This window comes from Diceros bicornis, chromosome 12 (assembly GCF_020826845.1).
Source record: "Diceros bicornis minor isolate mBicDic1 chromosome 12, mDicBic1.mat.cur, whole genome shotgun sequence".
Lineage (NCBI taxonomy): Eukaryota > Metazoa > Chordata > Mammalia > Perissodactyla > Rhinocerotidae > Diceros > Diceros bicornis.
The window spans coordinates 53697510-53723597 of NC_080751.1; the positions used below are offsets into that span (position 1 = coordinate 53697510).

General features: G+C 44.1%; 1 protein-coding gene across 1 annotated transcript in view; it reads left to right on the forward strand.

Annotated features, from left to right (window-relative positions):
- ALK (ALK receptor tyrosine kinase) overlaps positions 1-26088 on the forward strand; it is a 693809-nt gene that overhangs the window by 493664 nt on the left and 174057 nt on the right. The window contains exon 5 of the mRNA XM_058551519.1: positions 16729-16856. Coding sequence (XP_058407502.1) covers positions 16729-16856 — 128 coding nt within the window. The remainder of the gene's footprint in view (positions 1-16728; positions 16857-26088) is intronic.

Consider the following 26088-nt stretch of genomic DNA (forward strand, 5'->3'; position numbering starts at 1 on the left):
AACTAATACCACAGATGACAGATTCTAAATTCTGGAAACCAAGCCACTTAAAATTTGCTGCAGGAAATGTCATGGTTCTGCACTCGGGTTCAAAACAATCTGCTGATTTAAGCCACAACCTATAGGATCTGGAAAATCTGGTTGGGACACAGTTCATGGGAAAATGATTGGAGTAACCTAGGGAGGGGTGCGGAGGGGGAGGCACTGCAGTTGGCCACAAGCTCACACACAGCCGTAGTGAGCCGCAGCTGCCTGAGAGGACGGTGCTCTAAGAGGCTACAGGCGCAGAGCCCAGATCCCAGGGAGGGTTGACCCTAGCGTTCCCTGCGGTGGCCAAACTAGTGCAAGGTACTGCCACTGTCCTAGTATCCAGGAGCTGAAAGGAGCTTCAGGGGTCATCTAGCTGGATTTTTGTCAACAAATGTTAAGGGAACAAACTTAAAATGAAGAGAATGACCACACTGAGGTGAGCACCAGAAACCAAAACAATAGTAACCTATTATAACGTATATTTTCAGAGCACTTTCCTATTCATTCTGCCACTTAATCTTTCCAACAATCCTGTGGGGAAGTTGATAAAATAGACGAGCAGTGAGCAGAGAGGTGAAGTGACCTGCCGAAGTCCCCCAGCCAGTGAAGAAGGAGAGTCTTAAGCCAGGATCTCCAAACTCGCAATCCAGTGCTCTTTCTGGAGCCATGCTGCCTCTCCAGGTCAGCTCCTGGCCCACCCGGCACCCGGCATCTGCTCCCTGCACAGTCTGGCCCAGAGCAGCTGCACGGCAGGCAAGGGCCATTTGCATGTCTGGCTTTCAGCAGAGCTTGAGCTCGAGTTCCTGGGGAATGGCTCTGTCAGGTTTTCACTCAACACCCTTCTGTCAAGCCCGTCTTCCCTTCCTTTGCTGATATCTTCTGAAGTCAGGGATGTAAAACACAACCAAACATGAACCTGCAGTTCCCTGCCAGCCCGTCCCTCAGAGCTGCCCCGACTCCCAGAAACAATACCCTGATTATCATTCATTATTTCTGCTTCTTAGTATTAAACCCCTTTTAATATGGCATTGGAGACCATTGGGGAGTTTTAAATTTCATGTCAGATCAGGATTTATGGGCCAGTTCTGAAATTTTACCTCTGGGCTCAATAATTGCAATTCCCTTTTAATCGCTCTCTTAGACACCTCTGTTAAAAGACTTCAATTATTTCCACACAGTGGCCCCTGGGATTTGGCCAATCTGAATACTCAACTTGTGTCACCTCCTTTTGGAGGCACACATGTGAGGCTTTAGCCATGGGTCCAGTTTGAAGATACCAGGTCTACCAAGCAGTCCCACCAAGGATCCTGGGGATTCTTAGGAAAGAAATCTGCCTCACAAGGGGATTCCTTGTGAATTTCCACGAAGGTGGAAGGCCCCCATCCACCCCCGCCCTCCAATCCCCGACAGGAAGCAGGAAATCAATGCGTTAGGATGCGCGTGTTCGCCGTGTTTGTTGTGAAAGCTGTACAATTTTGAGAACATGCAAATGCATATTGGGAATCCTTCCATGGGAAATAGCTTACAGGAATATGATTTGAGGAGTCAAGTGAGAGGGTCAGGGAGGGGTGAGATCCTTTAATTGAGCCCTAGAGAGCCCTGTGATGCTTTCTGTAAAAGCAGATGCTATCTAAGGGGTTGTGCAGTATTGAAAAGGGCCCCCCCAGCACCAAGGACAGAATGAGGACACCAGAGCAGCAACAGCCTGCAAAGGGCAGCCAGGTCACAGAGAGGAGAGAAGAGCTGGGGGGACAGCACGCTCTTACCCTGTTAAAGACCCAACAGGATCAGAGTGTAGTGAAGGGGGCTAAGACAGAATGCTGGGGGTGGGAGTGCTAAAGGAGCCACCTCTGATATGTCATTTAGTGCTTTATATCCGGTGACAGCAATTTGTATGGGAGAAATGAGTAACTGTATGCAGAGTCACCAATTGCTGAAAAGAGGTTTAATTATGGGCCAAAACAGCTGCCTCTGTTGGGAGACAGTGGGCTGGGTGGGGGACAGAGTTCAGGCTGGGAAAAGGGGAATTCACCAAGGAGGCTTGGGAAAAAAGAGAAAAACCAGGACTCAAGCCTCATACACTGATGTTCCAAGTCCTGTCCTCAGGTAGAGACAGCCAAGAGAGAACAAGACTCCTCAACCTTGGGGAAGAGGTGCCCCCAGGCCCTCTGTCAGCAGGCCTTCACAGGCTGCATAGGGACTGCCTGCACTGGCAGGAACAGCCTGTTAGAAGGTGATTAATAGGCTGGAACAAAGCAAGAAAAGCCTTCATCACTCAAGAGTGTTGATCTTCTAACATGGCAACAGACTAAGCCAGTGCATCTCCAAATGGAGTGCAGTCACCCCATGGGCATCCAACATGATTCATTGGAGGTACTATTAACATAGCTGCTTATACGTATTACTTATTTAAAAATAAGATATTAAATTTTACTAATTTTTAATATTAGATGGACAAGAGTACATGTGCATGCTCAAAAGATTTTTATAATGGAGAAAAATAAGTAAGAAAATCTTTTAAATTAGATGATGTACTTGATGCTAAAGGATTCAGTGACATATGATTTAATACAATCGGGGGCTCCAGCCTCTGGCCCATGCCCAGGCACATACCCACAAACATACACAGAACCAAGTCATAGACGAGGACTGAGGGCCTGCGGATATCTTTACTCAGTTCAGTGAGAGGCTGCAAGGATTAGGCACCAGATGCTGTCCCTAGGATCCTAGTGTCTATGCTCTTTTCCTTTCTAAAAAACTGGGTTCCATTTCCTTCTGCTTTCCATGCCTCAGTTTTCTTCCCTAAAATGGGAAGACTCATGTATTATCCCTGCCCTGCAAGAACTGATGTTTATTTTCACCAAGTAAAAATGCCAGGAAGGAGGAGACTCCCAACTCGGATTTGTCCCAGGTTCCCCCTACACACACACCTCTCCTGCGCTTGCCAAGGGATGGCTCTAGAAACAGGAGAACATCTTCAGTCAGCCTCCACATGTACCAACACCAGGCAGACAACATGCCGGCCAATCCCCAGGCTTTAAGGCCCTTCCCATTTCCAGGTGTCTTCAGGGGATGGATAGGCGAGCAGCAGCCTTGGACTCACAAGACCAAGCTCTAGCTCTTCCAACTAGTCCTCCCAGCAACCCCCATAGCCCTTCATTCCACACTGCCTGGCTGGGTGACAAAGAGGATAAGAGCACCTGCATGCTTGTCGCCCAGGTGGCTGTAAGAATCAGATGAGAGGGTGTATATGGAAACATGGAGCCCCCGCAGATGGCAGCCAGTGTACTGAGGTGGAAGTCCCATGGCTGTCCCAAGGAACACTCACCCTGTGAACCTGAGTATTCTGGACTGAGGGTCCCTCTTCGCCCTGAGCTCATCTGTAGTTTAAATCTCTTGGTACTCATAGTGAGTAGTATGCTCTGCACACAGTGGGCCCTCAAGAAACTATCTCATCCGTCTCTGGGATACCTCTCAGCTTGGAAGTTGTGGGACCTCTAAGTGTCTGAGACCATCCTCCTCCACCTGCTACAGCAGCCCAGGTTGCATCCTGCTTCTGTGGGAATCTGGGGCATATAGAGACAGCTGTGGACGTGGAGTTTGACAGGCCTGGGTTTGAATCTCAGCTGTTACTTACTAAATGGAGAACAAGATAGTTTACCTGCTGGAATCTCTTTCCTCATCTGTACAATGGGGCAACAACTCCTACCTCTTACAGTTCCTAAGAGGATTAAGTGAGATAGCTCTGAAGAGTTCCTTCACAGTGTCTGGCACAGCATTAGTGTCCAAGAGTGGTAGACATTATGATAATTATAATAATCTAATAGCAATATAACATTTATTACCATCATTGCTTGGATGACATCACTGGCGGGTTGCCAAAGCCAGAGACACTAGCAGACCACAGATCCCTTCCACATCTTTCAGGATCCACCCACAGCAGCACCTGCCACATAACCCCTACTCTGTGAGCATGAAAAGCCAGAGATGAGTGTTTGGTGTAGAGGCAACCAGCCCCTTAAATCAAAGACTCAGGCTGTTTTGAATGATGTCTCTGAACCTGCTCCAAGCTGTCAGCAGAGCTTCGGAACCACCCACAGGGCTTGCAAGAGCCAAAGGCTTATGTGTCCTAGTCCATTCCTGCAGCCTCTGTCCTTTGAGAGTGCTGTGGACTGGGGAGAAGCAGAGGGCTTCTGCTCTCCCTCTTGGCTCCATGAGAAACATGCCTAACAACTAGATAGACTCCAGCTTCCATGATCTATCAGTAAAGGCCTGAGCAAAGAAATGGGTTTTTCAGCCTCATCTCCAGGAGTCAGTTCTTATTGACTCTTTGGTTTGGTTTCAACAAAACTGCATTGCAGGCTCACCAGTGACTATGGTGACACTTACAGTACAGTGGATATCAAGGCGGCCCTTTTTTTGGATACATCTCTTAGGAGGCAGGTGAAGGAAGACGGGCTATTCCTGTCTTGTAGGTGACTGTTCTCTAAGCACTTATTGATTAAATGTATCACTGAAGGATTGAACCAGCCAAAAGCCAGGAGCCTGCCCTTTCCAGAAAATTGCAGCTTCCGTTGTACAGGGCCAGGGACAGTGTCAAAGGATTCTGAGTGTTCAGGGCTTTCTTACTCTAAATATTCCCACTACAAGAGGAATCAGGAGAGGAGAGGAAGGGCTGGCCCATGCCTCGACAACCCTGTTCACTCTAACCCTAGCCCCAATTTTTCTGTCTCCCCCATGTGCCTCTGTTTCTAGTCCAGGCCCAGCATCCCTTAAAAGTCAGGTCACTATTTTGAGCTGACCCTCTAATGTCGTTTGAAAATTGGTGGTGGCAGTTCCAGCCCAGAAATTGGCTCCCAGGTGAACACACCATTGGCACACTCTCAGGGCCTCTCAAGCGGTTCTGTCTGCTATGTTCTGGAAAGCTCCCATGTGGCCGACACAGTAAAAGCCTGAAGTCCAAATTCCATTAGTTTCCTCAAGCATGACTTAAAGGCATGAGCATTATCCAGGCGAATCTAATGGGCCCAGGATTCCTGGGTTATTAGCAAGCACTTCCTCATATCATTCTACAGTGGGTCCTCCCTGAAGGTGAAGGGGATATTATTCATATGAGAGGCAGAGGTAAATGTGTAGGAAAATGTCCTGCACTCTTTCTGGTCCCAAAGAAAATGGGGCTTCCTTGTGAGAAATGAGTTGATTTCCTAGTAGCCTATGGGCTGCCTGTCCATGGGCTGGTCATCACACAGAAAAATAATGCCACTCATCCATAATCGGTAAAAATATTTTAAAATTTGTTTTTCAACTTGGTGAGGACAGTTTTGAGCTAACCACCTATATTAGTTTGCTAGGGCTCCCATAACAAACTACCACAAACTGGGTGGCTTAAACAACCATTCTGGAGGCTAGATGGCCAAACTCAGGGTGTCAGCAGGGTTGGTTCCTTCTGAGGGCTATGAGGAAGACTCTGTTCCACACCTCTCTCCTAGCTTCTGCTAGTTTGTTGGCAATCTTTGGAATTCCTTGGTTTGTAGATGCATCACCCCAATTCTTTGCCTTCATCTTCACATGGCCTTATCCCTGTGTGTGTGTCTGTCTCTATGTCCAAATTTCCCCTTATTATAAGGACACAGTCACGTTGGATTGGGGCCCACTGTAATGATCTCATTTTTAACTTGATTACCTTTATAAAGACCCTAGTTCCAAGTAAGATCACATTTTGAGACACTGGGGGTTATGACTTCAACGTGTGTTTTGCAAGGGATACAATTCAACACATAACACCAGCCTTTCTGCCCATCCCTTCTAGGACCAGAGGAGGCCAGCCAATAATAATAAATGTCACCTCCTCCAAGAAGCTTTTCTAAAAACTCCTTGGGCAGAGTTAGGCATGTCTTACCTTTGTCTCCCTATACCAGCCACCCGGTCCAACCTGGGAGTTGGATTCCTGAAGGCACTAAGTTGAGTCTTGATCAGTGAAGAACAGCCCAGTGCAGGAAAAGTAGAAAAGGGATTCTGGGTACAGGGAACATCCTGAGCACATGCCCGGGGCAGGAAAGAGCGTGTCCTGAGGCATGGTCAGGACCAAAGGCATTGGAGGTCCTGAGGGCATTGGAGAGCCTAGTCATGTTTGAGTTTTAATGAGGTTATTCCAGACACAAGGCGTAGAATGGAACCCTCCTCTGTCCGCAGAGTGCAGGTGGGTATGTCCCCAGGCCTCAGTCCTTCTCTGCCATGTGACAGAATTAGACATGGTGATTTCCAAGATTCGTGCCAGTCTTACATCTTTCAACCCCACAGAAACATCATCATCCATGATACTTGCTACAGTACAGTATAGGCACTGTAGCAGGACCAGTGCCCACTCTGCACCAAGGAGCTCAGAAAGTGGCCCACCAGTGCCTCTGGCAATTACCTCTGCATCCCTGGATGGCCACCCAGCAAAGGGTGGGGCAGGAGGGGTAGGTGGAATGGGGGGTCATCTCTGGTAGGGACAAATCTGTGGCTGTCCTGACCCCCCTTCACTGGGCCCCTCCAGCCTTTTCCAGCTGACCACCATCCCAGCCCCAGAATTTGCTTACAGGGCTACAGTTTATGGTCAGGTCTACCCTACCATATAAAGTTTCAGCACAGTGGCTCGACTTGGCCGGAGATTTATGCCTGAAATGGAACCTCTGAGCTTGAGCATCAGCATTTTGCTTAGCACAGAGGCTTGTGTTCATACTGAACCAATCAATACATTAGCGCATTAAATGGCATTTAGGCTGGCTCTCTAGGGAGCAGGATGGACGACTGGCTGTCATTTGAACACAGGCAGGGAGGACTGCTTCCAGATCTGGGAAATCCTGGGCCTTGAGGCGGGGGCACCTAGGATGAAAGCCCCAACCCCAGACCCACTCAGGACTCAGGGCTCAAACTGGAGGCAGACTGGGCTGAAGGAGGGATCCTACAGAAACAGCAACATTTCAGGTTTCAATGTTGTCTTTATCCTTCTCCCTCAGGAGGATGTATTTTAAAAAAACAAAAACAAAAGAACTGGCTGCATTGAGTTGGCTTGAAAGAAAAGATTGTATTTGAAAAGAACAGATGGTGCTAAAAAGTTGTTGGAAGGAAGAGAGTTAGGAAACCAAATTCCAGATTCCCACTGGCTGCTGGTGGGTGATGTGCCCAAATCTCCTTACAGAAAGAGTTCAAAAGGCAAAATGATCAACTGGGACTCTAATCAAAGAAAGTCCACCTCCTTCCCTGCTGGAGAGATTGTCTGACAAATCTGTGGAGTGAGGAATCCTGCTGAGATCCCTTCTTGCGCTCACTTCTGTCATTTTCAATGATTTCTGGAATGCCAGCACCAGCCAAACTCTCTCTCCTCTCACTTCCCTTGCCCAGAATCCAGCTGAGTCCCTCCCCACAGCCCCCTGATGAGGGATGTTCAGCAGATGCTGGGGTGGTGGCTTGCAAGGGACCTAAACCAAATTTCAAAGAAACTCAATGAGGAACTTCAGGATTCTCAGGCTCGCTACTCTTGATTTGAAGAAATTTCCTCTCACTTGATTTTTTGCCTGGATAATCAGTGTTTCTTCCTTTAAAAAGAAGAAAAAACATTAGTTAATCTTCTATGGATTTCTTTATACAAACTAGAGCAAAGAAGAAGCCCTTTTTAGAAAATAAGCTTGGGACCAATAGTTGCTTGGGAATCAACTTACATCATTAAACATTTTATTTTAACTGCAATTTCTAAATGTATGCTAATTCGCCCATCTCTTGACGTAGGGCCTAGGCCTTTGCTTCCAGTATGGGTGTGTTGACTGGAGTTCTGCACTGTCTCGCTGTGTAAATCACATTCATGACACCACGACACCACATACATGATTTCCAGTTTCAGTTTCTCCAAAATGGAAATAATTTATAAACACTTATGAGCTAATCTGAAGGCTTTCTAGATTTTTAAGATTTTTGCCCCCAATCTTTTCTGTTGCCCCATCCACACCTAAGTAAACAAAGTGACTTTTAGCAATGTGTCACTGCTAGTCTCTATAAAGTAATTCGAATTTTCCTTACTCATGTTGCATCAATTTAGTGAGTACAACTGGCATAAACAGGCGTGGGAACAGCGGAATTGGCTCTCAGTGGGTGTGTAACTCAAGTGATAGGAGTACAATGTGTGGAGGTACTAGAGAGCAACCTTGAACCTTCAGAAGGCACAGGGGGTTCCATTGAATGTAAAATGTAGAGACTATGCTAATCCAGCAAGCAAACGGGCCACGGGGAGGCCAGTTAAGAACACTTCTGCTATTAGTTTTCCTTACAACTGTGGCTATGATCAGTCTATTCGCCACCCCACCCCCAATGAATAGGGGCTAGGTCTGTAGAGGTCGCCTCTCAGTCTCCTACTTCCTGGCCTGGTATATAGACTGAAGAAAAAAGTCTGTCAGAGACTGGGCTGCATGTCTGCCTCCCACAAGCCTGTGTATTCCAACCTGGTTATGATGATGTGGAACTTGAGTAGAGAAGGAATAGGACAGCCTGGGGCAACACTGGGAAGAAGCCAAAATATTTCTTGGATTCATCCTTTCCTGAGCACTGCTGTTCTTCAAATACTAGCCACTCCCAACCCACCAAAAAGCTTTTTATTTTTTTTAAATTTAATTTTATTTATTTTTTCCCCCAAAGCTCCAGTAGATAGCTGTATGTCATAGCTGCACATCCTTCTAGTTGCTGTATGTGGGCCATAGCCTCAGCATGGCCAGAGAAGCGGTGCGTGGGTGTGCGCCCGGGATCCAAACCCCGGGCCGCCAGCAGCGGAGCGCGCGCACTTAAGCACTAAGCCATGGGGCCGGTCCCAAAAAGCTTTTCAAAAAAACTAATCATTTACATTTCACATAAATTTAAACCTATGTGCAATATAGTAGAAAGTGCAAGAGTTTTGATGATAAATAGTCTTGGGTTCCTATCGCCTCTTACCTTTTACTATGTGGGCAAATTATGTAAGCTCTCTGAGCCTCAATTTTTTTTTTCGCTTATAAAATGGGGGTGATAATACCTGTCTCATGCATTTATTGTGAATATTAAATGAGATAAAGTAAAATAGCTGCCTTAAATCCTTTCTGGAATGAGGCAGCACATAAATAAACACACAAACAAATAAAATGTGTATCAGTGCCTGGCACAATGTTTCCAGTGTTTTCTGCGTTTGTGTACTTGTCTCTTCATCTCCACATGGGGAAATGAAAGGAGATCCAAAAATCTTGGTGTCTGAGGTGGGAGGCTCTCCCCAAATGCCCGAAATCCCACCACACTGTCAGTTTCCTATTTCACCTTCTTGTAAGGTCATTCTTTATAAGATCATCTGCCACACTGAGATTAAGAGAGAAAAGAAACACTAACGTAATAGTAACTGTAGTAGTAATACTATTGAGTGTTAGCTAAGTGCTTTACACGTCTTAAGTCATGTGATCCTCACAGTACCCCTGTAAGGTTCTACTGTCATCCCCACTTCTTAATGATGGAACTCAGGCACAGAGAGGTTAGATTAGGTAGCTGGCCAGAGGTCGCAGGCAATAAGAGGCAGAATTGAGATTACAAAGCAGGAAATCGGGCTCCCAGTTTTGTGCTCTTAATATCTTTCTCTTGAAGGAAGGAAGGAAAAAGGGAAGGGAGGGAGTGAAGGAAGGAAGGAGGTAAAATTAGAAGAAGCAAACGAGGCCAGAAAAAGGAGCCCAAAAGCATTCATTTTTTCTTTGCTCAAAAAGCATGAGAGAAGAATTAGGGGAAATGCAATCTGGGAACATTTTCTTAGCCCCACTCCGGGAAAGCTGGGCAACCTTCCAGATCTCCATCACCCGTACAGCATCTCTGATGAAAACCAAAACTGCTTTCCAGCTGCCAATGCTAAGTTCTCAACCAGGTCCACCTGTGGCCCCAGGGAGCCCTTCCCTGTCTCAGGACCTCCTTTGCGCCCCCATGCCCCTCTAGCAGAGCCACAGGCCACCCTCAGCCTCGGGGCAGCTCTTTTCCACCACAGGCCTCTGGAAGTCACATCCCAAACCCACCTGAAACCTCGTTTTCATCTAGATCAGATCCTCTCCAGGGCACATGCATCTAACTTCTGGGAAATTGTGAAGGGCAAGGGAATAACAAAGCCAAGGCTACGTGGATAAAAGACCCCGTGCCACACACCAAGTGTTATCACTGTTACAGAAAATTAACTAGCAACAAAGGACTTCACACTAAAATTTACATTGATCTGGCATTTTTTTCCCTGCTATGTCTCATAAAAACGCTTTAAATGCAGGCTGATTTAATGGAAACGATAAAAAATAGTACTGAACGGTTTATATTTGCTGCTGCAGAATTACTACAAGGTATATTTTAAGAAAGATTTGAAAGTTATTGTGTCTTTTTCCTTTAGGGTAGGATTTGGGGGAGAAGTACAGTTGGCTATTTTTTTCCCCGTATTGATCTAGGCAAGCTCCCGCAGGTTCAGTTCCTTGTTTCTAACTAATCTTCACACCGTCACACCCACGTCCAGAAACTCGTCAAGAGAGAGTCTTAGCAAAGGGACATGTGGAGGAATGTCAGCTGTGTGGCCTGAACCTCAACAGGGTCATGCTTAGTAACATTAAGCTCAGTAATAATAATAATCCTGTGACCGAGCTCTACATGAAAGGGACACGGCTGGTTGTCTAATTTATGTGGTTTCCATAATCCTTGACCTAAGCCATGAGTTTGGCTGTCCTGGCAAGGGGGTTAGTCACCACCTGAATGACTTGGCTCTGGTGACCACTACAGAGCATGCGAATGGCCACATCTTTTAGCTTCAGGTCCCCAACCATGTTCACCAGGGCCAGAAGTTGAAACAAAGCCTCAGGAACTCACAGCTTCTAATCTCAAGAAGCTTAAAAGGGCAGTTTCAGATGGTGTTCATAAAGAGTATGGAGTCACAGTAACCTGGGTTTAAAACTAAGCTGGAAGAGGAGCATACAGTAGGCCTTCAATAAATGTTAACTATTGCTATTGATCATATTGTTAGTGCTGTTATTACTATTGGTATTATTGCTGTTGTTAATATTCATATCGACTTGGTTCCAGACTGACCTGCATTGTAGAGAACGTTCATGCATCAGATGGGACCTCTTCTAGTTGAGCACTCAGGTCCCCTCCATGTCTCAATTACTATAAGTCTCTGATTCCTTCTTTGGATTCTAGGTACATGAACAAGAGCTGATTTGATGGCTGCTTCCCACGGCCCTGCCCCCTTAAAGAAGGGGCTTGTCCGCAAATCGGGAGCCAAGAGCTATGTGATGAACCAACCCCTAAACTTTCCTCAACCCCAAAACTTCCCCGGTCCTTAGGTTCCTCCTAACAGGGAAGGCATCATTATCACTTGAATGGATGACAGCTAACAATAATGAATTAACATGAACTTTTAGATTAACTAGGCTCCACTACAATATAAATTTCGGCCAAGAATGTCAGAATCTTGTCTCATTTAACAGAAATCTGTTCATGCATTTGTTCTCTCATTCAACAAACATTTGTTGAGCATCTATGACGTATCAGGCCCTGGAGATGCAATGATGAATGACCCACCATTCCGGCTTTAAGAAGGTGGGGGTGGGGGTGGCAGGGTGGTAAGACACAGAGAAATCTTCTTCCTGCAGAGGCCAGTGAAAAACAGTGACGCTCTCCAGACTGGACCACCTATTCTCAGAATGCACAGTCTGTATGGCCTCTGCTCATGTGCTCATGCCAGCCTCTCTTTCTGCATTGCCCTTTTCCCAATTCCTATCCCCTCTTCAGAGCCCATCCTCAAGTTACACCTCTCTTGATCACCCAAACTGAGACAGCACTTTGCCCTCTATGCTTCAAGAGTATAGAGTGCCTATGTCACTCACCTAGCTCTTCTATACTGCATTTCACTTTAAATTTTGGTACGTACTTCTACTCTTTCTCACTAGTCTGTAAGCTCCTTGTGTGCAAAGCTAAATCCTAAACCCTTAGGATCCCCAAAGCATTTAATACTTTATCTAGTGTGTAACAATGCACCAATAAATCCCTGAGAAATGGAATTCAATTCAACAAATTCTAACCGAGATCTAGACACAAGGCATCTTTTCACATGCTACAGGAAGATGCAAAGGTAAATAAGAGGTCTTTACTATAAGTGAGATGGGGTACTTTGGAGGATTCTGAGCAGAATGTTGATCTGCTATCATAGTCCAACCATAATATGTTTTGTTGTAGGGGTGTTTCAACATAATTTCTTGGGGCTGTGCTTAACATATGAAGATTTATTTAACTAAGAATTTTTTTTTTTTTGGTTTAAACAAATAAGGTGGCTGCTATTCATAAATTGCAAATGCCTTCCTCACCTTCTTTTACCTACATTCCTTTCCCCCTTGAATCTCATAATGAGTTGAGATGCAGAGAGTTTCATGGACCAGTGCCATTTCATGAAGAAAGCTATGATCTTCTGTAAGAATAGCTCCCTCTTATTGAGCCCCCAATAAGAATGTTCCTTTGCGTACCTCCTTCTCACAGATTCTCGCAACTATCCAGCAAGCTAGGCATTATGACTTCCACCTAAAAATAAGGAAACCAAAGATCCGAGAAGTTAAATCACTTGCCTAGGGTCTCTTAGCTAGTAAATGGTGGAGCTGAGAACTCAATCTAGGCCGCATGATATTGCAACCTCTAAAACCATCTCAGAAAGGCATTCTGTTGAATAGCACGTAGGGTTTGAGGGCTCACTTTTGTGAGCCAGCCCTACATCGACATTATGCCTATTGGAATATCACACAGCAGCAAAGTAATGCACATTTCTCTGTCTTGTCAACTGCCACCCATGGCCCTCAAGTGCTATCAAAAAGTGCCCCTTCATTCTGGGCTTAAAATAACTTGGTGCCTTCATCCTCGTGAGATGGCTGCCAACTCTTCAATCTCATCAGCAGCATGCCTCACATCAAACATGCCAGACAGTTTCCTTTAAACATGTCGAGATTAACCTGGTATGGAGTAGTGGGAGCCTTAGAGATTCTTTTTTGTTTCCATGTCAGAGCTTTTTATGATTTTTGGTTCTGTGTGTGCATTTTATGACAATGTACGTATTTCACTGTCTGGCTGGCCTGTCTATCCTCAGAACCCAGACTGGTGATCCCTCTAGCAATGCTAAGTAGACATATCCTTTTCTATCTCTGTGATTCTAGTGATGTGAAAAGTGACTGAATACACAGACTGATCCAGAGGTAGCCTTGTCTCTTGTTCTTGCAATGTGGGAGCAATTATATACTTGATTTTAATCTCAGGTCTGCAGGTTACCAAATGTGTGACCTTGGGCAAGTATCTCCATTTCTCTCATGGGGTGGAACTGAGTCTCTTTGCAGGAATAAATCTGTGATTTTTTGACTAATCACTCTTCTTCCACAATCTGTAGGATATTATTTGTCCATTGCAGCTTTCAGGGGTTTCCTAAAGTGATTTGTCACTAGAACTACAATCCTCTGGAAAAGAATAAGCATCAGACCAACAAGGGACCTTGGAGAACTTTAAATTCAGTGCCCGCATTTTGCTAATGAAGAACCTAAATCCCAAGGAGGTGCAGGTACTTACCCTAGCCCATGCAAATCCAGGACCAGAATCTGAGACTCAGCTCCCAATTAAGTGGCCTTTGTACATACTACTTCCAGCTTCCAGGTCAGAAATGGACCTTGATATTCACAAACCAACCCTCCTGGCTTTTTTGATAGACTCTAATGTATTCATTATGATGTAGCTACTCAGCAAAAATGTGTGGTCAGTTTTTTTGTCTCAGCAAATTCACACAAAATTGGAGACACTTTTTCTGGTTGAGAACACAGTTGATCTGAAAACATCCAAAACTTCAGGCATTTGGAGTAAAGTGCCTTGTTCAAAGTCATCAGGCAAATGAGGGGCAGAGCCAGAACTGGAAGTAGAGAGCTCCAGAGAGACACCTAGAAGATAATGGATGGTGACAGGCTGTCCATACAGTCCGTCTGGCTTCCCGAAGCCCAGATGGACTCCCCACACTGTCAAATTGATAGATTGAAGCAACGGTGCTAAGATGGCCACAAATCCCCAGCACATGGATACAGCTGCACTTTTGTTTCTTTGTTTCTAGGAGGCTCTAGGTCAGAACATAACCTTCCCCCTTGCAAGCACTAGTAGAGTTGCCACTGGCCAAAGAGCACAGGACCCTAATGAGCGAGTTTCATGACCACTGGGATGTAAGCCAAGAAAATGGAGGCAGACAGAAAAGAGAGCTTGGATTTGTTTTTCAGGGGGTATTTGGCTATCTCTTAAACAAATCTGACCCTAGGTACAGGCTTGCCCTTTTCTAGTTCCAACTTCCCTAGTTATAAAATACATGTTTGGCAACTGCTCTGAAAGTTATTAAAGTTGCAGCAGTAAACTATGGGAGGCCAGAGAATTTCAGGCAAAACTTATTACATCAGTAACTCAGAAACTAATTCCTAAAACTCTTGACACATTTATCCAGAGGGCTAGTGCCAATACAGAAATGGAAATCTTTGTCAAGGGCCACTGTGTACCTGGAATTAAAATCCATCATTCCTCAGAGCAGAGAGCTACGATTTTGGCAGAATATGAATAGTCATGCCTTTCACCACCATCTTTCCTCAAAAATAGGGTCCTTTATTTTTCAGAAAAACGAGAAAAATTCTGCTCTCTTTGTTTGTTTGTTTCCTTAAGAACCCCTCGTTTACATTTTCTTTTCAAATGTTTATTTGACAGTTCCACATTTAAAGTGAAGGGCCTCTTTTTCCTTATTTAATTGCACTGGTTTTACTTTGAATAGAAATCCTGCTGGGTACAGTAACAGAGAACAAACTTTACAACAGCAGTAACCCCTTCTACAGCGTCTATTGTGGGCAAACTTAATACACTTTTATTAAATGGCTGAGGCATTGGCTTCGGTGATCGGAATTAAATACAGAAGAGCAAAGAAAGGGAACAAAACTACATTCCTCTCTCAACAGACTGCTACTGCATGCCCAGCAACGTGGCAGGACTGGAGACTCAAAACTGCCATCCAAGAGTGCCCCACTGAAAGACTATTGATTGCCTTAGGCAATGCCTTCATCACTAAAAGTTAGTAAAGACAGAAAAGACTTGATGGGTTCCACTGTTAGCAAGCAAATGGAGAAATGGGCCCTCTGATTCACTGTTGGAGGATTGACAATATGCCTCAGACTTTTAAATGTACATGCACTTTGACTCAGGTTCTAAGAATTTATCCTACGGAGGTATTTACATAAGTACACAGGGTTAGCCTCAGCATGATCATAAAGAGGAAAAATCAGGAGCAATGCACAGATTGTTAAAAATGCAATCATTGAACTGATCGTGTAACCTATATTTATTGTCTCATGACATACCACTGAGTGGCAAAGTGCGGTCACAGAGAGCATATGTACTATGGTCTCATTTATGTAAAATTGTAGATGAAAGGCTGTTCACCTATGTGTTTACCATGGTTATCCCCGGATAATGAGCTTCTGGGTGACTTTTACTTTCCTTTACCAACTTTTCTGAGTGGTTGGATGAGCATCACCTTATACTTTGGGGGAGGGTGCTTTAAAAATTTCTTAAAATAGAAAGCTAGTCTTTCCCTAAATTCCTTAGCACTTGTACTGCTATACCTAAGCCCAACCTAGTGGTAAGACGATATGAAACATTGTGATGAGTTCTGGGGTGTATACATATGTCAAAACTCATCAATTTCTACACTTCAGTTCATCAAATTGTACACTTTCAGTACATGCAGCTTATGGTACATTATTATACATCAATAAAATTGTTTTTCTTTAAAAGGAAAGAAAATATGAAATAGTCCAGGTAATTTTTATTCTCCACACAAAATTGGCAAAATAACTATATATATAAAAAACCTGAATCAATGTTGGAAAATAAATTTGATGTTCCAATCAGTGACGGGAGGCTATTCCAAGAGGTTAACAGCCTGAGTACGGTGTAAAAATGTTCATTTAGCTTATTCTCCGTTCTCCCACGGTGTCAGTGTCCTTGGTTATAGATGGACGCAGAGCTCACTGTTTGACCTGCTTCTGTCTTCTTCTGTTTGCACCTTTTTGCAGAGTCCATGTCAATCTAAAGTACCTTTTACCCCAAAATACATGCTTCGGTGCACTTTAATTTTCCTGCAGTAAATAAGTAGCCCTTGCTAGCTTCCCTTAAGTAACTATATAGCAAACCTGAGGGTTCTGAGACTTTGGGATCAGATAAAATTCCAAAAACCAAGCATTCTTTCCAGAGATAATTATGAATACACTGATAAATGTTTTGAAGACTATTCCTTCCCTCTGCTGGCAGGTTTCCTCAAGTATAGATATTCTTTTCCTATAAGACTAGCTACTGAAATAGTTCAAAAGTCTGCAATTGCCAGAAAGAATATGACAAAAGAAACACCAGTGGCTAGAGTGGGTTGAGAATTGGGCCTCTGAGTTAGCTCGACAAGAAGGAAACAAGAGTTTGTGTGTTGGAGTGGAGTCACCATTCTCGGAGCCACTTAGTATTCCCTCTCTTGGTGCCCATGAAGAAGGTGGGTCCTGAAGTCACTGCAGGGGCAGGACCTCTCTGCAAGTTAGGCGTGCTTCTCATCACTGTTTTTCTGTTCTCTTCCCCTCTGCTTTCCAATGCAACCAGTTGGACAGTGCTGCAGGGAAGAATTGGGCGCCCAGAGAACCCATTCCGAGTGGCCCTGGAATACATCTCAAGTGGAAATCGAAGCTTGTCTGCAGTGGACTTCTTTGCCCTGAAGAACTGCAGTGAAGGTATCTGAATCTGGCTTTTCCCTCCACTCCTTGGCAACTTGTTATCTTAAGTGTGTCCGTAACATGCCACCGCGATTAGCTGGGACTGTGCACAGTTATATAAAAAAGTCGATGGTGCTTTGGGGCTGATTCTGAATATTTCCAAGTGCTTCATAGCCCAGCTGATCAATTTTCAAAGACTGAGTATAACATTATATCTGCTTAATGTAAAACTTCATCAAATAGAATATAGTCTTTGTTAGATAACACATTAGCTTAACTTCCCTAGCTGCCAAGTGCTTTCAGCTATGTATTGTTTTGTTTTGCTTTTTATTGTGGAAAATGTCAAATGTATACAAATAAATAGAATAGTGCAGTGAATCCTCATATACCCTCAACCCAGTTTCAACAATTATCAACATTCCACCATTTTTGTTTCACCTATATCTCTACTCGTTCTTCACCCCATCAACTTGATAATGATTATTATTTTATTTTTTTTCTGAAGCAAAATTAATAACTAAGTATTTTTAATGATTTGATTTAAGCTATTATTAGGGACAGCATGGGAAATGGTTATATGTGAAATTTTTTGCTTGTTTTGTAAAAACCATTAGAGAATGATCCACAGTGTCATTGAACTAATTTGCATGAATCCCACATTATGAATTTATTTCAAGATTTATTACCAAGAGGAGGCATCTCTCTCCTAAATAAGAATTTGTTGATTTTTTTCCTTTTGCCTTTGTTGCCATGAAACTCTAAACTAAATGCAATACTCAATCACAGTAATTATATCTGTGTAGTTTTTTGATAAGCTTATTTCCCCTCTGTAAAATTTTTTGATAAGCGTATTTCCCCTCCCTCTACAGAGTTTATGATCTTCTATTCCTATTTTCAAGGTCTTATTTTATATGTGTCTTTCACTAGACATCGTCTCAAGTCTGATTGGTAAGCAGGATGAAATGGATCATCAATAGATATATGAGGTTGATCTTTCCTTGATTCTTCAGAAGACCTAGGGTCATAATTATAAACATTGTCTCCCACATGTAAAAGGTATAGGAGATGGGTTTGAATTATACAAGTCTTAGGAAGAAGTTGCTTTTATTACTGCTATTCTTCTGCTATGCCTGCCTCTGCCCAGAGGTTCACAGGGAAGGGAACACTCACCCATGCCGTGGAACCTATGGTCTGAGAGGCCCAAGAATGAAGTGTGGACAGGAAGGAAGCTGTGGCACTCCCAGACCTAAATCCTCAATTTAGACTATTCATGAACAACCATGAAAGCCCATAACACACAGCCATCTGTTGCATGTAGGGGTCCAGCTTTGAATCTTGCGCCTCTTGGAGCTGGTATATGAAAAGGACTCCCTTAGGTAGGAAACCTACTGATCACCAGCTCCTTATGCTGCTGTGGCTCTTCAGTCATTGCTGGCCTTGCAAGAACTTTCACGTAGTGCTTTTTTTTTCCTTTAATCAAAGCTGGTTTATGTGTGGGAAAAAGAAAAATCATAATGTGATAGATTGAACTTCAGCTCAAGTTGAAAAGGTGGTTAACCTGTGATGTGAGGGAATGTACAAGAAACATATGGTTTGGGAGAAAGCCAGGAGCTTGTACAAATGTTTCTGCACTCATGAACTTGGGGATTTGTGAATGTCTCTGGACATCATCAATCCTCGCAGATGTCAAAGGTCTATGTACGGTCCAAAAGAGGCCATCTGTTGAAATGGAGCCAGTTAAAAGGAATGTGATGGGGAAAAGGTATCAGTTCCCAGAAATGGCCTAATCTCATTTGAGCAATGTCAAGAGAAGGGAATAAGATACTACAAAACTCCAGATATAGGGCCCAGCACAAATATTCCTGCAAAAATTCTTTGTACCTTTGAATCAAGGATCTCAACCAGGTGTGCCAATTTTTCCTCTCTTGCCCCTAGAACTCCCTTTCCACCTACAAAATTCTTCCCCTGCAGCTTATGTTGCATTTGCAGTGTCTGCTGCAGAGTTTAAAAGACCTGTTTCTTGTCTGCTTCTCTACCCTTACGAAACCAGGAGAGTTGACCTCTCTAACTTTCTCTCATGATCCAGAAAGTGTTTCTTCTGGCAGGACACTCTCTTAGAGGAGGGAGAAAAGAAGTCTGCCTCTAATTCTCTAGGGAAGGTGGATTGGCCAAGAGACCTAGGATGGTTCTCATGGCCCAGCTACCTTTCTTCAGAGACTCCAGGTCCAAGAACAGATGGCCTCCGTGGAGAAACAGATGTTCTCTGCACTCCTTCTCTGGCTTGGACTCTTGTGGCCACCAAGGGGTGTGAAGGGATCAGTGTGGATGTATAAAGCAGAGAGCAGAAGAACAAAGCGATCCCGGTGTTTCCTAAGAACTTCTAACCCTCCCTCCCATAGCGGAACAAATTCAAGTGCACATCAGTTGGTGTGGACAAGTTACAAACATAAGAAGCATCCTAAAACTACACTTACATATTTAAAAGGAAGGAGTTATTTTGGAGGCATACTCGCCTCCTAAGCCTATTGGATGTAGACGAGGCCTCCAAGGCCTATTTGATGTAGACGAACATTGATATTTTCTGAGATCATTGCTTTGATTAGGTCATAAAGGGGAAGAGGTAAGGGGAGAGAAGTAGTATCTTTGAGGGAGTGAACAGGGCTGGTGACATTAGCTAGGGTTATAGATAGGTCTGCAGGATGCTTGATCTGTTTTCTGATAGTAACTTGCTCCCCTCATGATGAGGCACAGTCAGAGCATGAGGAGAAAGACGTCTGTAAAACTCTACAGCCTTTCCTTTGCCCACGCGTAGAGAGGCATTATTTTAGTTAATCCAGAGAAGGCTTACAGGGGACATTGAGACAATACTCCCCACAAAGGAGATGATATCTCTCTGTGGGTGTCATCAGGGCAGAGCCCATGCCTCTTTCCTCTCTGAATCCTGACACCTATCACAGTGTGTAGCACCTAACAGGTACTCAGTTAATAAGCAATAGAAGCTAACTTCGACAGGGCACTTACTACGTGCAAAGGCAAAGTGCTGATTGATCCCTTTATGTGTATTATCGCTGTGAGCTTTACAATAATGCTAAAGAGAAGGTACTATTATCTTCATTTTACAGATAGGGAAACTGAAGCTCACAGAAGTTTCAAAACTTGCCAATATCACTCAGTTAGGGAAAGGTAGAGCCAAGCTCAATCCTAAGTCAATCTGACCACCAAGCCAGTGTTTCTGTCCACTACATTCTGCCACCTTTGTGGAATATGTAGAGGCTGGGGTTTCATTTATTACTAGAAATGTTAGGATTATCTTTGACTCCTCCTCTTGTCTCTACATCTAAATGGCTGAGCCCTGGGCTCTAGACTTGTGGCTGCCTTGCGTCCTATCTGTTGCTGTCTAAATGTTACTGTTGCTGCCTCTCAAATTTACCTTCTGACTTCATTTTCTCAGCAACACGCCTTAGCCAGGCCTTTGGATATGCATACTTGGACTTTGGCAGTAGCCAGCTGGCCTCCCTGATACCATTAACCACCCTTCACACTTTGCCAGACAAATCTCCCCAAAACTCCCTTTCCTTGTGGCACTTCCATGGGACTTCAGTGACTTCTTATTGCCTCCCATCTTGGAAATATAGGGGCTAGACTGAACCATCTCCCTCATTCCTGGGGCCAGGAAAGTGATGGGCTGGGGATCACCCAGTTGATGGTAAAGCTGGGACTGACGTCAAGACCATCTTGGCTCTGGCCTTGGTACTCTCACCACTGCTCAATCCTGCCTGGAAAGCCGCAGTGTCTCTGCTTGATTTCCAAGGTCCTTTACAATCTGGCCCCACTGTACCTGTCCACTGTTACGCCCTCTGTTCTCCCACACCTCCTGCCCTCTAGTCAGACTGGTTTTCTGTACACTACACAAGGGATGGCCAGCTTGGTCCTAGGCCTTCCATTCGAACACAGACTCATCGTTTCAGATCCAGCTTGGGGCCAAAACCCTCCAGAACGTCATTCACAGCTACAGAAATTCTTCTTGGATGACTTTCTCTCTGCATCTAAATTTAGTAGCTGTTTTGTAATTATTTCCCAATTAGTCATTTGGGGACTCTAACTTGAGGTTCAAGACTTTGTCTTATATTTCTTTCATTTCTCTAGGGAGCAGTTAACAGAGTGCTAAACACATAAGAAACACTACGTAAATACTTCTTGACTGATTGGTGGTTAATCAATCAATTGATAAATGCTGCTCCTGCTTTTATAGCTTTGGGCTATTACCTTACTACTTTCAAAAGAAAGTAGCAGTGTGTGGAAATTGCTTGGAAGAGATTTTTCTCTGATCTTAAAAGAGCAGTTTGTATATTCAGCACTGACAGGAGGGATATCAGCCCCCAGAGACACCAATGCCTGGGGTCCCAGGGAACTCTTCCCTTATTCACAAAAACCTTTCTTCATCAGACAACCCAGAACAATAGGATTATGCAGGACACTCATCAGGATTCCTCACGTTCAGAGAAACTTGTAGAAAAACACATGTCAGAATGGGCAGGAAGGACTAGCTTCTTGAAAAGGATTTGAAAAAGATCAGTGTGCCTCTGAGCAGCTCATAAAAATATACATCATTGCAAACACTCATCTAGCACCTTCTATACACCAGGGCCTGTTCTATGCATGTTGTATGTATTAACTCATTTAATCCTACAAAAACACCATGGGGTATATATTATTATTATCAGCACTCCCATGATATGGATAGGGAAATCAAGACACAGAGACCTAAGTAATTTACCCAAAGTCTCACAGCTGATATTGGGAAGGAGGTCTTCTGCTCCAGCATCCATGCTCTCAGCTCCACATGCTGCTAATACCTGTGGAAGGTCACTGCTGGAAAGAAGCCCAGAAAGCATCTAATACTTCTTAAGCATCCTCTCTCACCATGTGGAAAATGAATGAACAAACACCCAAAGATTTACCTTGAACTTTGACACAATAATTACTGACTACTCCAATGTGATTTCTACCTCCAACTTATGGTTGTCAAGTTCTCAGTTTTTCTAAGAAACCAATTTGGAATTTCCTTCTCCTTGCCCTGGTTGGTCAAAGGTACTTTAGGTGACCACCCACTGGTCAACAGTAGACGCCCCCATCCGTGAAAATCAAAGAACTGCAAATGGCTCCTGTATGAGCCTAAATACACTTTATTGCAGGCCACCATAGTTCCCTTTCTCTTTCAGGAACTTGCAAGAATCGTGTCTGAGGTTTCTCAGGTCAGAGCCACATTCAGCTCACTAACAGATTTCTCAGCAAGTACTCTTGGTCCCTTACCCTATCGAGACACTTTCATACACATTACCTCCTCTGACCCGTTCAGCAGAGAGGGTGTCATAATCCTCACATTACCCATGAGGGGTTATTTCACTAACTTCTGTAGTTCAGGACGGGGGAGGAATCCAACGTGTCAAATGCAGTCCCACTACCATGGATACCTAAAACACATGTCCCAAAAGAGTTGAAAATGCACAGATATCTTAACCTCTCTGAGCCTAACATGAGGGCGTTTGAACTAGATCCATGGTCTTTAAACATTTTGTAGTGGTTGAACCCTTAATTCAAAGTCTTATATAGAAGTCCATTATATAAAATTACACAAGCAGAGCTGCCTTAGGGGAAGTAAAGGTGGGGGGCACAGAATTCACCTGCTCCACAGCCCTTGACACCCCCCTCCAAATGGGGGGTGTCATGAAATACGTGAGATACAGTTTGAGAACCACTGGACAGTCTGATTTCAACTCTCCTATTAACTCCAGCCTTTTGATCGTATGATTCTGAACTTACTTAAAATATGATAGATGAAAATAGTTAGATTAACCACGCCTTCTTTAAACAATTAAGACTAAGCACAAGGCTATTATACTTTGAATATGGGCCATTTTCATAAGGCAAATTCTTACCCTGGTGGGTCCTAGCTTTGAGATGCTAGGCATGGAGCTAGTATGAATGTTTCCAGTAAAAAAATGTGTGGCATCTCCCAGCCTTGTCCCCTCTCACTTCTCCTAGTCCTCCAAAGACAGTGATGGACAGGGGAGGATGTCCTCCTTAGCCAAGAGGGGACAAGAGGTAATGAGAGAAGCTGAACAAACAGATTCTAATCTTTGGCCAGCCATGTGGAACCCATCAGCCTCCGGAATAGGCTCCAAAATCCAGCTGGGTAAAATGAGAGATTACCTCATGGGTTCCTGGCAGCCTAGCCCAAACTGGGCATTTTCTATTCCAACAGCAGACAACACCCCAGCAGGATACTCAGTGCTTGCAAAATGTGCTTGTAAAATGGAGATTACTGTGGCACTCTGTCTCGGGGCTGCCAGCAGAAAACTCTCTATGTGGTAGACTCATCCATCCATCCATCCGTGCATTCACTCATTCATCTGACAGACATTTACTGAGTAAATACTAAACTGAAAGCATACTGACATTGATATAAACTTGTTGCTTCTCTCTTAGAACTGAGTTTTGGTGTGGTAGCTTTGAGATCTCCATTCTACTTTGCACAGAAACTGCTCCCCAAAGGGCATCCCTGACTTACATTAATTTGCACCAGAGGTATTGAGTAGGTGCTCCATTTGTAAAGACGTCGTCCTCCAAACTAGTGCCAAGGTGCCTTTCTCAGAAAAACCACAGAACGAGCACTGAACCAGCAATCAGGGGATTGAAGTCCCTTTCCAGCTCTTATTTGCCGTAGACTAACCACCTTTTCCGACCAGAAGGGACATTAAAGATCTCCCCCAGAATTGGCACATTGATTGGTTTTAAATTAAAATAGGAATAACAATATGTCAGTGGTTGTCCCAAAGCTGTCCTTAATCAGAAGGGACAAATGAGAAGATGGTTGCAGCGGTGCGTTGTGGGTGATGCTCTGAGCCATCTAATCTCTCTCAGCCTCACCTGGCCTGAAGCCTTTTAAAACCAAGCTGCCCCCTTGCTGCTGCTCAGCTTCTCATGGAGAAACTGCTATTCGTAGAAACTAATTGGCTCTTCTGACGCCTCTTCCAAAACTTTGCAATGTTAATAATAACCAATGCCAAGTGGGTGATGAGAGCCACAGCACTGCCAACCTGGGACCCTCACCAAGGTGGCCGCCATCTGGGTTGGTCACTTCAAGGGATCGTATCAGTGCTGCAGTGGTAGGATCTATTGCTTGGAAGTGAGAGCCAGGGAGAAAGGGTTGCCACAGTCTGGCGTCCTCACTTAGTTCTCATTGTATTCTCCAGGTGGAAGGTGAACCCTATTTTCAAAACATTCTCCTTCTTAACTCCCTATTTCTAAAACTTCCTGCCCATAATTTATCTTTGGACTGTACTGTTTAAAAGACAAGATTAAAATTATGATTTCCTCTAGCCACTGAGATCTACTCACATTTCTCCAAACACACCTCCCCGCCTCAAGCTTCTGTTCCAGCTGCGCTCCTGAAGAGTGCTCTCCCTCCCCCCATTCGCATTCTGTCTTTCAAAGTCCTGCATTTGTTTTTTTGTGTGTGTGTGAGGAAGATCAGCCCTGAGCTAACATCCATGCTAATCCTCCTCTTTTTGTTGAGGAAGACCGGCTCTGAGCTAACATCCACTGCCAATCCTCCTCCTTTTTTTCTCCAAAGCCCCAGCAGGTAGTTGTACGTCATAGTTGCACATCCTTCTAGTTGCTGTATGTGGGACGCGGCCTCACCATGGCCGGAGAAGCAGTGCGTCGGTGCGCACCCGGGATCTGAATCCGGGCCGCCAGTAGCGGAGCGTGTGCACTTAACCGCTAAGCCACGGGGCCAGCCCCCTGCACTTGTTTTAAATCTCAGCTCAGGTGGTATCATTGCCAAAGTCTCAGCTCAGAACTATGTTTCCATATATTTCTATTTTAGAAAAGTCTACTTCTTTCCAGAGTTATTTATGTGTCTTATTCAATAGATGCTAAGTTCCTAGAATCAAAGACTATGTCTTTTTTTTTTAATCTCTGTATTCCAATTAACAACTAACAGTGCTCTTCTCATGGTAAGCACTGAATAAAGGTTTTCTTGTTACAATGTAGGAGACAGATTACAGGCTTTGGAATCAGACAGAATGAGTGTGGAATCCCAGCTCCACCACTTCCCACCAGTTGAGCTTGGAAGAGTTTTTTAAAATCTGAGTTCCAGTTTTCCCATCAGTAAATGGGGCTAATAATACAATTATAGGTTCGTTGGGAAATTAAAACTGATATGGTGTGTAGAGCCCCTAGCACAGCTGCCACAATAAATACCATTGCCCTCTCTCCCTCTCGGGTCCCCTGACTCAGCTGAATGTCCTCATTCTGGAATCAGGGCTGAATAATTCTGTACAACTATCCAAGGCTGTGTTTGCAGGTTCACATACACCTTTCACTCTCCATCTGGGCCTTGTCTGAACTGTTGGGCCAAGGGAAAGGTTACCCCATTTCCAGCAGAGACTCTGAGAGCCCAGACCTACATTCTGATTTCAATGGCAGCTGCTTCTCTTCTGATTTCAATGGCAGCTGCTTCTCTTCCCCCACCATCTATGCTTTTATCCCTGATAAAGTCTTTTTTTCCTTTGTGACTGGTTGCACAGAATCCCTCACGCCACGCAAAGGAGTAGGACTCTTTAATCCTGTGGGGATGGTTGGAGGCTGGGGAAGAGCCTAAAAGTCCTTTGGCATGTTTGTCACGCTGCCTCCCTCGGCAGACAGCACGGAGTCTGAAACAGCCAGGCCCCCAGCTGGTGGAACCAGGAAGGAACTTGTGGCTGGCCCCTCCTTTCCCTACTGATGCATAGCTGCTCTTGGCAGAGACTTCCTTACTTTGGAATGGCTTATTCATAATCGCTAATAAAGCCAATTAAAAATGCCCCGCAAAGCGCTTAGGAACAATAACGATTGCTTGGGCAACTATTTTAGATATGCAACCTCTGGAAATCGCCTGGAAACAGGGGCAGACACAAAAGGTTTTTAAATATAAATAAATAAGGAACCAGTGTGCTGAGGTCATTGTACTCCCAGAAGAAAATTACTTTCAAATTACAACTACATAAAAGAAATAATTGAAAAGATTAATCACACTAAAATAATTGGTCTATTTTACAAGTAATTTGGAGCAATATTCAGTCATTGACATCAATGTCTTGTAGTAAAATAGTAATGAATTTCATTCTCTGACTAATGTATTTATTTTATTAATGGTACTAAATGGCGTTGTTACTGCTTATAAATATTTCATAACTTTTAATTC